Source organism: Papio anubis, chromosome 12 (genome assembly GCF_008728515.1).
Source record: "Papio anubis isolate 15944 chromosome 12, Panubis1.0, whole genome shotgun sequence".
Lineage (NCBI taxonomy): Eukaryota > Metazoa > Chordata > Mammalia > Primates > Cercopithecidae > Papio > Papio anubis.
This window is the reverse complement of record NC_044987.1, coordinates 62,442,302-62,454,817: the sequence shown is the minus strand read 5'-3', so window position 1 is coordinate 62,454,817 and position 12,516 is coordinate 62,442,302. Positions and strand designations below refer to the sequence as shown.

Below are 12,516 nucleotides of genomic sequence, written 5' to 3'. Positions count from 1 at the left end.
CCAGAAAGTGATGGGCAAGTGTCCTGAGCCCACAATTCTCCCTAACCTGTAGGGGCTGCCTCGCATATCACCTTCAAGGCTTCCATAAAGCTGTACTCTGGTAAAAAGGGACACAATGTTAAACGAGGCCCACAGGTAATTCTGCTGTTCCTCTTGGTTGGGTATCCTTAACTAGACACAGTACTTGGGAAGTTTTAGAATCCCAAAGATTGTGTCTGTCGTTGGTTCAGGTGTGGGAAAGATGAAGCCAGTGCTACCCCTTGTCCCTGACAGGCAGATGAGAGAAGGTGCAGAAGGGTGGAGAGGCCGACCTGGGACGGGTGGGATGAAGCCCGAGAGAGCCCAGCACACCGCACTCCTGGGAAGCCTGGGCCTGGATTCCATGGCTTGACCCTGCCCCCTTCACAAACAGTTCACAACAGGAGCTGGCGGAGGCAAGCTGCAGCCGGGCTCATGCACCGAAACTGGTCACCGTTTAAGCAGCCAGCATTTAGCGAGGACCCCAGGCATTACCTGTTTAGTTTGCTCTCTCTGAAATACCTCTAGCTGCTCCACCTGTACATGGGGGAGGAGCAATGGAGACAGAGTGAGATGAGGCCAAAGAGGCACCAGCCCTGCTGCCAGGCTGACCTCACTGAGGCTCTGATACTTTCCCCTAAGGCACTAGATTGACACTAAGTTTAAAAATGCCAGTTAGACTGATTCTAGTCCCCAGTGGCTCCTGAGGCATCCAGTGCAGGTGCACCTCTGAATGGGCTGGTGGTCATCACAGCTTGACTCTCCAGTGACAGAGCCTTCAGGAGAGGGGAGGCCACTGACATTTTCTTTAGGATGACAGGGGCAACAGACTTGAACTCCATCAGCCACCTCTCCTTTTCTGCCACCCAGTGAATGAGGAAAGGCAAGACACTCCAGTGTAGGAGCCAGAGGCCCTGGAACACAGGATCGATGTCCCCATGCTCTCAGCTCCTGATCTTTGGGAGGGTGGTTGGGCTGAGTACCTTACCTGGGCAGTGAGTTTCTGCTTCTCTTCCTGGAACCGCTGCCTCTCCTCCAGGACCTTGACCTTGGCACCCTCATACTTGGCAGTCATCACCTCCAGCTCCCGGGCAGTGCTCTGTGCTTCCCGCTGCACCTCAGCCAGACGAGTCTCAGCATCAGCACGTACAGCTGCCAACTCTTGGACATACTTCTCCCGGGCCTGGTCCAACTCCACTTCCAGAAACTGCCGGCCAAGGTTAGCCCGCTCACCCAGCCCCCGGTTCTCCTCTGCCAGCAGGCCATGCGCCTTCTTCAGCATGCTCAGCTGCTCTGCATAGCTGGCCTTCTCTGCCCGCAGCTGCTGAGCTGTTCGCTCCTGCTCTGCCACCTTCTGCCGCAGAGGAATCAGCTCCCCAAGCTCCCGCTGGGCCCTCAGCAGCTCTGCCCGCAGCCCCCCAGCTGCCTGCTTGCTCTGCTCCAGCTCCTCACGGTGGCGTTTCTCGGCAGCGGCCTGCTCAGCCTGCAGCTGCTGGCAGAGGTGCTTAGCTGGCAGCAGCTCACTCACCAGGGCCTGTGTGCTGGTGTGCTCGAGCTGCAGGGTGGAGAGGGCCTGCTCTTTCTGGAAGAACTTCTCCTGCCACGCCTTCAATTCTTGGCCCAGCTCCTCCGCACGCTCAGCCTGTGAGGTCAGCTCCTGCCGCAGGTTCTCTGAAGCCACCCGCTGTTTCTCGGCCTCCTCCCGGAGGCTCTGCACCTCCTCCCGCAAAGCAGAGCTGCGCTCTGCAGCTCTGGCACTGTTGCTGGCTGTCTCTGCCTGGAGCAGGCGCAGCCTGTCTTCCAGCTTCTGGCTCTTCTCTGACTCAGCCATCACCAGCCGCTTCAACTCCTTGCTCTCCCCCTCCTTCTCCAGGACCTGGCGATTTAGGATGGACACCTCCTCCTCCAAGCTGCTGATGAGGCTGTTTTTCCTCTCAGCCTCTTGCCGGCCCCGGGCCACCTGGGCCTTCCACTCATCTTCAGCCTTGCTGTGGTCTTGTACCTTGGTGCGGAGGGCAGCCAACTCCCTTTGGGCCGAGGCTAAGGCACTCTGACTGTGCCCTAGCTCCCGGGCCTTCTCCTCTAACTGGCCCTGCAGAGTCTCCAGAGCACTGTCCCGCTCAGCCCGGGAGGCCCGTTCAGCCTCGAGGCTGCGTTCCAGACTGTCGGCCTGCTCCTGCTGCTGCTGGCATTGCTGCTCCAGCTTGCTCACCTCTGCCCGCAGCGCCTCCAGCTTGGGGCCTGTTGGCTCTGTCCTGCCAGCAGCCTCAGATTGGGCTCCTGAGCCAGATGCGTGCTCCTTTTCTTTCTTAGCCAGCTGTTCCTTCAGTTGCTTCATGGTTTGCCTAAGTTCCTCCAGCTCTTTTATCTGGGCTGCCTCCAGGCCACGAAGCTTGACCAACTCCTGGTCCTTGCCTTCCTTTTCTGTCAAGGCATGAGCCAGTGCCTCTTGCAGGGTAGCAAACTCCACACGCTGCTCATTGAGGGCATTCTGCAGCCGCATCTCAAGCTCTGCTTTGGCCGCCTTCTCCAGGGCAAGATCAGCTTGGGCCCGGCCCCGCTCCTGGGTCAGTCGTGCCACCTCTCTTTCCTGCTGCCCACGCTCCTCCTGCTGCTGCCCCTGGCTCTCCATCAGTGCGGCCCGCAGCCGCTCCAGCTCATTGCCCATCTGCTCTGCCTCCCGTTCCATAGCCTGCAGCGCTGCCTGTGTGCTGCAGAACTGGCGTCCCTGTTGCTCTTCCAGCCACTCGGGCTCTCTGTCCCCTGCCCTCGCAGGCTCCTTGACTAACTCCCGGGAGGCTGTTTCCTGCTGCTCACCTGCCTTGCGCACCAAAGTCTCCAAGCGGGCCACCTCTTTGCTAGTGGCAGCCATCTTTTCCTGCAGAGCGGAGAGGTCGTCTGCAAGCTTCTGGGCCCTGACTTCCTTCTCTTGGACCTGCTGGAGTGCTCTGGCCAGGTTGGCGTGGAGCTCAACTAGCTCATTCTGCTGCCGGCTTATCTGGAGCTCGCTGTGGGATTCTATGCCTGCCACCTTCTCCTTTGCCTCCTGCAGCTCCTGGCGGGCCTTCTCACATTCTTCCTTCAAAGTCATCAGCTGTTCCTGGAACATGGCTCCATACTGCGCCTCCTCTTGCTGGCTCTCCTCATACCGTTCACGCCAGGCAGCTACTTCTTTGACAAGCTGCTCACACTCACTCTCAGCTGTGCGCTGAGCAGCTATGGCCTCTGCCAGCTCCTGCCGCAGGACTTCAGTCTCGGCCTGATGGGCCTCTCCAAGCTGCTGTAATCGAGCCTCCAGCCCCTTGCGCCCAGCCTTCTCTTCTTCCAGCTCCTTTTGTTCCTGCTTATGCTGCTCCACCAAGCTTCGGGTCTCTGCCTTCAGCTCAGAGATACAACGCTGCTGCTCTTCCAGGGCATCTGCAGCCCTGCGCTTCTCCTCTTCAAGGCTGCCCTTGGTGACCTTCAAGGACTCTTTGAGGGCCTGGAGCTGCTCCTGGAGCTGGTCCTTCTCCTGGGCCACCCTTTCTTTCTCAGTTGCTTTTTGCTGCTCAGACTGCAGCTGGAACTCTAGCTCTGCTACCTGGGCCTGGGCCTCATGTTGTTCCCGGCAGGCTGTCTCAACACGGGCGCGGAGTTCCTCCACCTTCTGGCTCAGCTCTGCCTTCTCCCGCTGGGCCTGTGTCACTGAGGTCTGAGCACTGTCCCGGGTTTCATTAGCCACCTGAAGTTGCTGCTGCAGAATCTCCAGCTTCGCAGCCTTCTCCTTCTCCAGTGCCTCCAGCCGCTGGAGAGCCGCATCCCGCTCTCTTAAGGAGGCCTCTCGCTCCTCTGCAGCAGTGGCCAGTTGCTGGGCGTGGTCCCGCCTAGTTACCTCCTGCTTCTCTGCTACCTCCTTCAACTGCTGCTCCTTCTGCTTCAGGCTACTGCTCAGCTGCTCCACCTGGTGGCGGAGGCCCTGGGAGGCCTGTTCTTGCTGTTGGAGGGTCTGTGCTAGCTGGGCCTGCTCCTCTTTGGCCTGCTGCTTCAGGTCAGCCAGTTCTTGATCCTGTTGCTGGATGGTGGCATTGAGTGTGGTGAGCTCAGAGGTCAGAGAGGCCACCTGGGCAGTCAACCGGGCCCCATGAGCCTGGGAGGCCTGCTCCAGCTCTTCCTTGGCCTGGCTGAGGTTGGAGATGGAGCTCTGCAGGTTGGCGATCAGGCTAGATAGCTGCTGCTTTTCTTCTTCAAAGTGGTCCCGCTCAGCAAGCAGCTTGGCTTCCTGCTGGCCTTGCTCAGTCTCCAGCGTCTCCACCCTGGCTTGGAGCTGTGTGTTGTTTGCAGCAAGAGTGGCTGCCTCTTGTTTCAGGGTTTCCAGCTGGTGGTATAAAGAGATAAACTGGGATCAGCATGACTCCTCAGTCACCAAGCCTCCTCTGGAAATGGCAGAACACCAGGAACCCAAAGGTACTGAATGTGAGTCCACACCAACTCCCAGCACACAGGTTGTCCTGTGCATTCCTACCTGCAAGACATCACCTAGCACCTCGCCCTTCTCCTGGGGTGGGTTCTCCCGCAGCAGGGCCAAGTGTTCTTCCAACTGTGAAAGTTTTCCCTGAAGGATTTCGTTCTTCTCTTCAAGGCATTTCTGGGAGTAAATGAGACCCATGTGAACAGAGAGGTGGAACAGGCACCAGATTACCACACAAGCCCTCATAAACATCAACAAACATGGGGCCTATCATCTTGTTACCAAGATATTCCTTTGCCATGACCTAGAAAAAAGCAGAAATCATGGAACTGGGAGCATGAGGGACCTGACTCTCTAGACCTAGTTCTAAGGCAGAATAAAAGCATAATGTGACCTTCTTACTACTTCCCCAAGGCTGCTGAGTTTACTTCAAATTTCCTTACTGTATACCCTTCCTCAGATAAGTCTTGAGTCCTAGATTATCCAAATCACCACCAGCTGCCCACCATCCTCTGGGAAGCACTGGCAGCAGCTGCAACATCCCCCAGTCCCAAACCCACTTCTTCACCACTGTTCACTAAGTACCTGTAAGAGGCTGTGCTGGGTGCATCCCTATTTTTTTTTTTTTTTTTTTTTGAGACGTAGTCTTGCTCTGTCGCCTACACTGGAGTGCAGTGGTGAGATCTTGGCTTACTGCAACCTTCGCCTCCCAGGTTCAAGAGCTTCTTCTGTCTCAGCTTCCCGAGTAGCTGGGACTACAGGCATGCATCACTACACCCAGCTAATTTTTCTTTTTGTATTTTTAGTAGAGACAGGGTTTCACCATGCTGGCCAGGCTGGTCTCGAACTCCTGACATCAGGTGATCCACCCGCCTTGGCCTCCCAAAGTAGCGGGATTACAGGCGTGAGCCACCGTGCCCGGCCTGGGTGCATTCCTGAATTTCTAATTCACTTACAAATGTGAGAGGCAGCTATTACTATTTCTCTTACAGAGCAAGAACCTGAAGCAGATGCTAAGTGCCAAGATCAAGGGCTACATGGTTATTACTAAGTGGCCAAGTTGGGTTCTTACCAATAGCAACCATAACAACTGGTTCACCGAGAGCTTACTTTACACTACGTGATGTGTGAAGTGCTTTACATACATTTTCTCATAATAGGTGGTAAGGCTGCTACTCGTTATTACTCCCATTTTAGGGAAAGAATGCTTAGAAAAACAGACTGATTAACTTGTCCAGGATCCACATCTTATAAACACCAGAGATAGGATTGAAAGGTATACTATAAAGTGAGGGCACTGACTGGGGAAAAAAATAAAAATAAATTAAAAAAAAAAGAAAGGTGTACTAGACTGAAGCCCACAATCTTTCAACCTTTCAATTACAGCACACTATCAAACCTTAAAGAGAAAGCAGCTTAATACCCAAAGGCCCAGAAGAGCACAGTGGTAAACTGGATTCAGCTTTGCATATGTGGTCAAGACTGTGGCTGTGACCCCAGCAGAGGGTTACCTTATCCTGCAGGGCTGTGCTGAGCTCCTTCTCCAGCTGGGCCTGCTTCTCCAGCCACTCCTGAGTGGCCCTGCTGTGCTCCTCTGTCAGCTCATTGAGGGCATCCTGTAGCTGCTGCAGGTGACTGGCAAACTCCCGCAGCTGAGATGGGCAAGTGAGAATCCCCATCACCCAGGGTCAACGCTGACCCTACCACTGCTGTCTGCTCCCTGAACCCCAGGGGCTGGATGCCTCCAATTATCCTGCCAACCCTCCACAAACCAATCACAGCCATCACACCTCTAATTCAGGACCACAAATCAAACTTTAGGGTCACAACCCAGTACCCGGGAAGCAGCCAATTATGGGACAAGGAAAGGGGCAAAATATGCAGGTCTCTGGAGAGACTGTAGCGTAAGACAGGTGCTGGGACATTCTTCTCAACCCTCTCTTGGGGAGCCTTCCAGACTGCCTCAGCCCTGAGGGGCCTCCATGCACACACCACCTTAACACCCACCTTAAAGGAAAGGTCTCCATTCTCCTCCAAAAGCTGGCTGATCTTGCGATCCATCTGGCTCTTCTCTGTCTTCAGGTCCTGGCACTGCTTCAGGGTTTCATGCAGCCGCATGGTAAGGCTGCGAGGGAGGGAAGCAGCGAGAAGAGAGTATGGATGGGCCCCTGGCTGGGTGCACGAAGGGGCGGGAGCCTGGGAAGGAATGCAGGGAGAGTTGTACCTCTCATTCTTGTCACGTAGCTCCTCAAGCTCCCTGGGCTCCAGTGGGCTGGCTGCCTGCTTCTCATTCAGCAGGGCTAGGCGGTCAATGCGCTGCTGCATCATGGCTATCTGTGCATCTGCCCAGAGTGGAGGGAGGAGGAGAGGAGAATCAGCACAGAACTATGTGCAGGAGGGGAAGGGAGGAGGTGGCATAGGGAGGAGGAGGCATACAGAGGAGGAGGAATATGGTATCCAATCTAAGGGAAAGAGAAGATGGGGACAAAGACAGAACCCAACTTCCAGGAGGTCAGCCTGACCACAGGCCCAGGGCTGAGCTCTAAGCTCCAGGCTCCAGCAGAGGGGACAACATGCGAGGCCAAGGGGACATCCTTCTGGCAAGTCTATTCACACATCTGCCAGCGTGCCAGCCACCTACCCTTCTCGGTGAGGAGCTTGCGGTTCTCAGCCAGCTCCAGCTCCAGCTCATCCCTATTACTTCTCTCATCGGCAAGCTGCTTCTTCAGCCGTCTCATCTGGAACTGTGGGGTCTGCAGGATATCGCCCATGGGAGAAGCTGGAGAACCTGAGAGAAAGCTGAGGAGGGAAAAGGCCCAGTTGCATTGGTAAGAGCCTAAGATCTGAAGCAATCAGCAACAGGCAGCAGGAAGGGAGTCGGGTCTGTGGAAGTGTCCACTAGCAGCTGGGAGGCCTGTGCACCTGGGTTCTATTTGCAGTGCTACCTCAAGCCTCATGGCATGATCTTGAGAAAATTTTTCTTCTCACTGCCTTAATTTGTCAGAAAAAAAAAAGTGATATATTATCCTTGGCTCTGCAGACATGTGCTAAGAGAAGGGACTTCATTGTAGTCTTTGAGGAAGAAGGGTATTCCATAAACAGGGAACAGCTTTTGAGGGAGACCTTCTGCGCATGACAAATCCCAACCAATTCCCCCCATTAATACTGGGGAGGTGAGGAGATCCCAGATCTACAGGATTCTCCAAGCACTCCTAGAGGCTGGTCAACAGCTTAACTCTAGAAGGTAGGAATGTGAGGAATAGATGGATGCTGAGGCCCTATCCCAGGAGGAAAGGCCCAGAACATACTTGTTCCCACTGGAAGAGGAGGCAACCTTCTGTAGCTCTAGGAAGCGAATCTCCCTCTTGGCCTGGTGGCTAGGTGGGGAGAGCTCTTCAGGGAATGTGCTAGAACAGGTAGAAGGGACAGGAGCTGGGGGTAAGAAATAGACAAAATAAATCATCAAAGATTAGTAAGAAGGTGAAAAGATTTGCATCTTTATGCAATCTGAGAACTTGGCCTTAGTGGGAGTGAATCTGTGGATACTTATATGTAAACTACCAAGGAAGGCACTGGGCAGAACCTGGTGTCTGGGTTATCCACAGTTCCGTGTCTCTAACCAAAATAAAGTGCAGGGCTTCCATTTCTACAGAGCATCACTACTCAGAGCACAGTGGAGTGAGGGTGTTCTCTGGCTCAGAAACTGCACCAAGTGCTCAGCTTTTTCCTCAAGTCCATACTGCAGAGACGGCTTGGGGAGCCCTGAGCAGGATCTCCTCGCAGCCCCCAACAACCTTTCCTATCAGAGCCACTGACTGCCATTTGGAATTCTTCCCCCCAAAGTCTTGTACCTCCAAAATGCCCTCCTCCTCAAAACCCTTCTCTTTCCTTGGTTTCTGTGACCACTTTTGTAGGACTTTCCTACCTCTAATTACCCATTCTTAGTCTCCTCATCTGCTCCTCCCTCCTCTACCCACCCTCTAAGCTCCCAGAGATCTGATGGGGCCTCCTGGCTCTGCCCATAGTGCCCACGGATTCAGTGGCCATCCAATGCTGACTTGCAAACCTATCTTCTGGTCCAGAGCCAGCTCCTGAATTCTGGACTCACATTTCCAACATCTCCACCTGAAGGTCTCATGAGGAACCTGAATACAAGGAACATCAAACTCAATGGCTAGAACTCGCCTAGACCTCCTTCTTACATTCCTATCATCCACCAGCTGACCTCTTCATCAGAAGACCAGCAGAACGATCACTCTTTCTACTGTAGCACCAGCCGAGACCACTGATATATTCCATACTTAGATTCCTTATCATATTTCCTGGTTTATGTATCTGCCTTTCCACCTAGAACATGTGCTACATGATGGGAAAAACATTTTTTAAAAGACTGTGGGCTGGGCGCAGTGGCTCATGCCTATAATCCTAACACTTTGGGAGGCTGAGGCAGGTAGATCACCTGATGTCAGGAGTTTGAGACCAGCCTAATCAACATGGTTTAACGCCATCTCTACAAAGAATACAAAAATTAGCCAGGTGTGGTGGCATGCACCTGTAATTCCAGCTACTTAGGAGGCTGAAGCAGGAGAACTGCTTGAACTTGGGAAGCAGAGGTTGCAGTGAGCTGAGATCACACCACTGCACTCCAGCCTGGGTGACAGAGAGAGACTCCATCTCAAAAAAAAAAAAAAAAAAGACTGCACATTATCAGCTTCTAAGCCTAATGATTGTTTAAAAAATAAAAAACAAAAGTAGGTATGATCACTTGTAAATATCCTACATCACTGCTGCCAGGCAGCAAGGAGGAGCTCCATAGGAACTGAGATGATACATGACCCAGAAATCGACCTACTCCATTACACACACTTTTCCTGACCACCAACTCTGTCTTGTGTTGCGGACAGAAACAAACCCCCACCGCACTTCTTGACAACTCAGGATCCTAGTATTCCCCATTTCAGAGATGAGGGGATTCTCAGGAGTATGTACCTACTCACCTTTCCGTAGGAAGTTCTCTAGGTCCTCATTAAGGTTTAGCCCATCCTCATGGTCCAGCACAAATTTAAGAATGACAGCCAACTCAGCCTGGGCCACAGAGAGAAAAAGAACATCACTGAGGTGTTAGGCCTCTGAAAGGATGGCTGCCAGGAGCTCCACCCTGGCAGTGCCAGTCCCTGGCTCCCTCGTGCCCTAGAAGCCTGCTGGATTCCATTCTCCCTCTCAGAGCTGAGGTCCTATGACCCAGCCAACAACATTCAACTAGAGATATGTTCACCCCACTTGCTCCCTTCCCTCCCACCTCCCCTCAAGATGTACCCAACTCAGAGTTCCTGACTGACTTCACTCCTGACCACAAGCGAAGTGACTGTTAAGGAAAGTAACACAATCAGAAAGTTGCTTTTATTGTTATTGTTGTTAAGGAACAAGGTCTTGCTATGTCACCCAGGCTGGAACACAGCAGCACAATCATAGCTCACTATAACCTCCAACTCCCGGAGTCAACTCCTCCTCCTCAGCTTCCCAAGTAGCTAGAACTACAGACACACACTGCCACACACAATTCTTTTTTTTTTTTTTTTTTTTTGAGACGGAGTCTTGTTCTGTCGTCCAGGCTGGAGTGCAGTGGCCGGATCTCAGCTCACTGCAAGCTCCGCCTCCCGGGTTTACGCCATTCTCCTGCCTCAGCCTCCTGAGTAGCTGGGACTACAGGTGCCCGCCACCTCGCCCGGCTAGTTTTACGTATTTTTAGTAGAGATGGGGTTTCACCGTGTTAGCCACCAGGATGGTCTCGATCTCCTGACCTCGTGATCCGCCCACCTCGGCCTCCCAAAGTGCTGGGATTACAGGCTTGAGCCACCATGCCTGGCCAGTTCATTTTTTTAAAAATATCTTTTTTGTTGAGACAGGGTCTCGCTATGTTACCCAGGCTGATCTTGAACTCCTGGCCTCAAGCAATCCTCCTGTCTCAGCCTCCCAAAGTGCTGGGATTATAGGTGTGAGCCACCACACCCGGCCAGGAAGCTTTTATATATAACTATGTTGGCCTCTTCCAGATGACCCTACCAGAGGAAAGGATGAGATAAATGAAGTGCAAATTCTGTGGAAACACACACACACACACACACACACACACACGCAGAAACACATATAGGAACAGAGAATAATTTCTATGTATTATCCTAAAACATATATTACAGTTAAATATATGCACATAAAAAAGGACTTGAAAGTACATCCTTTAAAATGTTAGCAACCTCTGGGAATGAGTTTATCGGCAACTGTTATTTCCTTCTGCATGCTTTTCAACATTTCCCAGATTTTCTATGATGAATGGCAGTAACTGTTATAACTGTATTTTTAAAAAGACCAGTATCTGCTGTTCAAAGAAAAACAAGTCAGGTGAGGTGAAGCAGGGGCTAGGCCCACTAGGTGGCATGGAGGCACAAGGGCTTACCTGAATTTTATATTCAAACTGTTCCCAGTCCCTGGGACTTTTGGAGCTCATGGTAGAGTGGTATAAGAGCAGCATGGTCATCTAGAAGCCAAACAGGAGGCAGTCACTGAGTGGGGCTGTCTCTTGTCTCAGTGGCCCCATTCTGGGCAGTTCTGGGGACTCTGAGCTATTCTGGCGATTCTTCTGAAAGTCCTAGAATTCAGCAACCCCAGGCCACCATCCTTAATAGCTCCAGGAAACATTTTGGGTTTTTTTTTTCAATTGAGGACACAGTGTACACTATACAAAAAGCTGAGCACCAAGATTCCTGCATGGCTCAATTCCTGGACTCATGGAACCCTGGGTGTGAAGCTTTAGGTACCCTCTATAGGTCAGCACCCAGAAAGAACAGAGGGAATGATGCAGACTGAGCTATAATAAAAATATGGTGATAGTCGAGTGAGACCTGATTTCTGCCAGGTCTCCACCAAGGCCGGCAGTAATGGTCTAGTAAACTATTGTTTATTTCATAATCTCTGTCATAAGATCATGGGCTCCTAGAATCCTTGGGCTAAATCAGCCTCTGACTCAGACAGGTGGCTGCCTGGTTCTACCTCCAATGTACTAGAGCCCCAGAAATAAAGCACCCATCATCTCCCCTTGGGTTAAGAGAAGGCCCTGCAGGGTCCCTCGGATACCATTACTCCAACCCTGCTCCGCCTCCCCAGTCGGGTATTCCATAAGTACCTTGGCCAGTTCCAGCTCTGATCCCTCTAGCACCTTCTGTGCAGACACCAGGCATTCTGGAGAAGAGGGATGTTTTTGATTTTCTGCAATGACAACAATGTAGAAAACAGGGTGAACTTCCTGGGAACCATACCTGAAATCCCAGAACACTTAAATCTGGGGAGCAGAATGGCTATCTCTGGTGGAGCTATGAGATGTAGGGCTCCTTACTCCTATGCCCTCTTTCCCCTGCCTTACAATTTTCCATCTGAAGTCAGTTCTATCCTGGGTCAATCCAAGGGCTACAAGGATAATGGAAGAAGAAAGCAGCCTGGGAATTCACAGCAACTCTGGGTCATGACATTGCACTCTCCCACCCACTCACCAACTCTCTCTCAGCACCACAGAGGAAGAGCCCAGAGATGCCAGGTCACTTAGAATCCTGTTCCAACTGAGATCACAGAGGAAACCTGCAGCTGGGTCAGAGGAGGACACCTGGGGATACCTGACTCTCATGCTGCCCAAGGGTCTGGGCTCAATTATTAACACCTTGCTTTATCTAAATATAGCCTCTCTTTTCCTATAATTCTCTAGGAGTGGAGATGGCAGCTAGCTCCCCATGTCAAAGACGAGGACTGTGTGGTCTAAGGCTGGACAAGGGGAGGGGAGCTGACAAGCACTGTACTAGAAGCTTTGCATATGTTCTTATTTAATCCACCCATCCACTTGAAGAGCAGTTATCATCTCCATATTATACATAGGGAACCTACGTCCAGAAAGGTCACACAAGCAGTGAGGGAGGTCAAGATCAACCTTAATCTGCCTCTGCCCCTACACCTATCGCCTAAGCAACGAATTCAAAGTTATCTGGGAAAAATAGTTTTTCTTGCAA

The 12,516-nt window shown here is 52.2% G+C and overlaps 1 protein-coding gene across 12 annotated transcripts in view; it reads right to left on the bottom strand.

The window, feature by feature from the left end:
- The window catches only part of NUMA1 (nuclear mitotic apparatus protein 1), an 80,729-nt gene that overhangs the window by 8,862 nt on the left and 59,351 nt on the right, over positions 1-12,516 (bottom strand). For 10 of the 12 annotated variants that reach the window (XM_017948716.3, XM_009186841.3, XM_003910352.4 and 7 more), the window contains 11 exons: positions 11,646-11,728; positions 10,920-11,000; positions 9,463-9,550; positions 7,774-7,897; positions 7,107-7,264; positions 6,690-6,807; positions 6,473-6,590; positions 5,977-6,117; positions 4,520-4,642; positions 1,007-4,372; positions 514-555 (listed from right to left, as the gene is read on the bottom strand). In XM_017948716.3, the coding sequence (XP_017804205.1) occupies positions 514-555; positions 1,007-4,372; positions 4,520-4,642; positions 5,977-6,117; positions 6,473-6,590; positions 6,690-6,807; positions 7,107-7,264; positions 7,774-7,897; positions 9,463-9,550; positions 10,920-11,000; positions 11,646-11,728 (4,442 nt within the window). Of the gene's footprint in view, positions 1-513; positions 556-1,006; positions 4,373-4,519; positions 4,643-5,976; positions 6,118-6,472; positions 6,591-6,689; positions 6,808-7,106; positions 7,265-7,773; positions 7,898-8,573; positions 8,605-9,462; positions 9,551-10,919; positions 11,001-11,645; positions 11,729-12,516 lie in introns of those variants that run through there. The other 2 variants (XM_009186846.4, XM_031653219.1) reach the window with 2 other exon arrangements.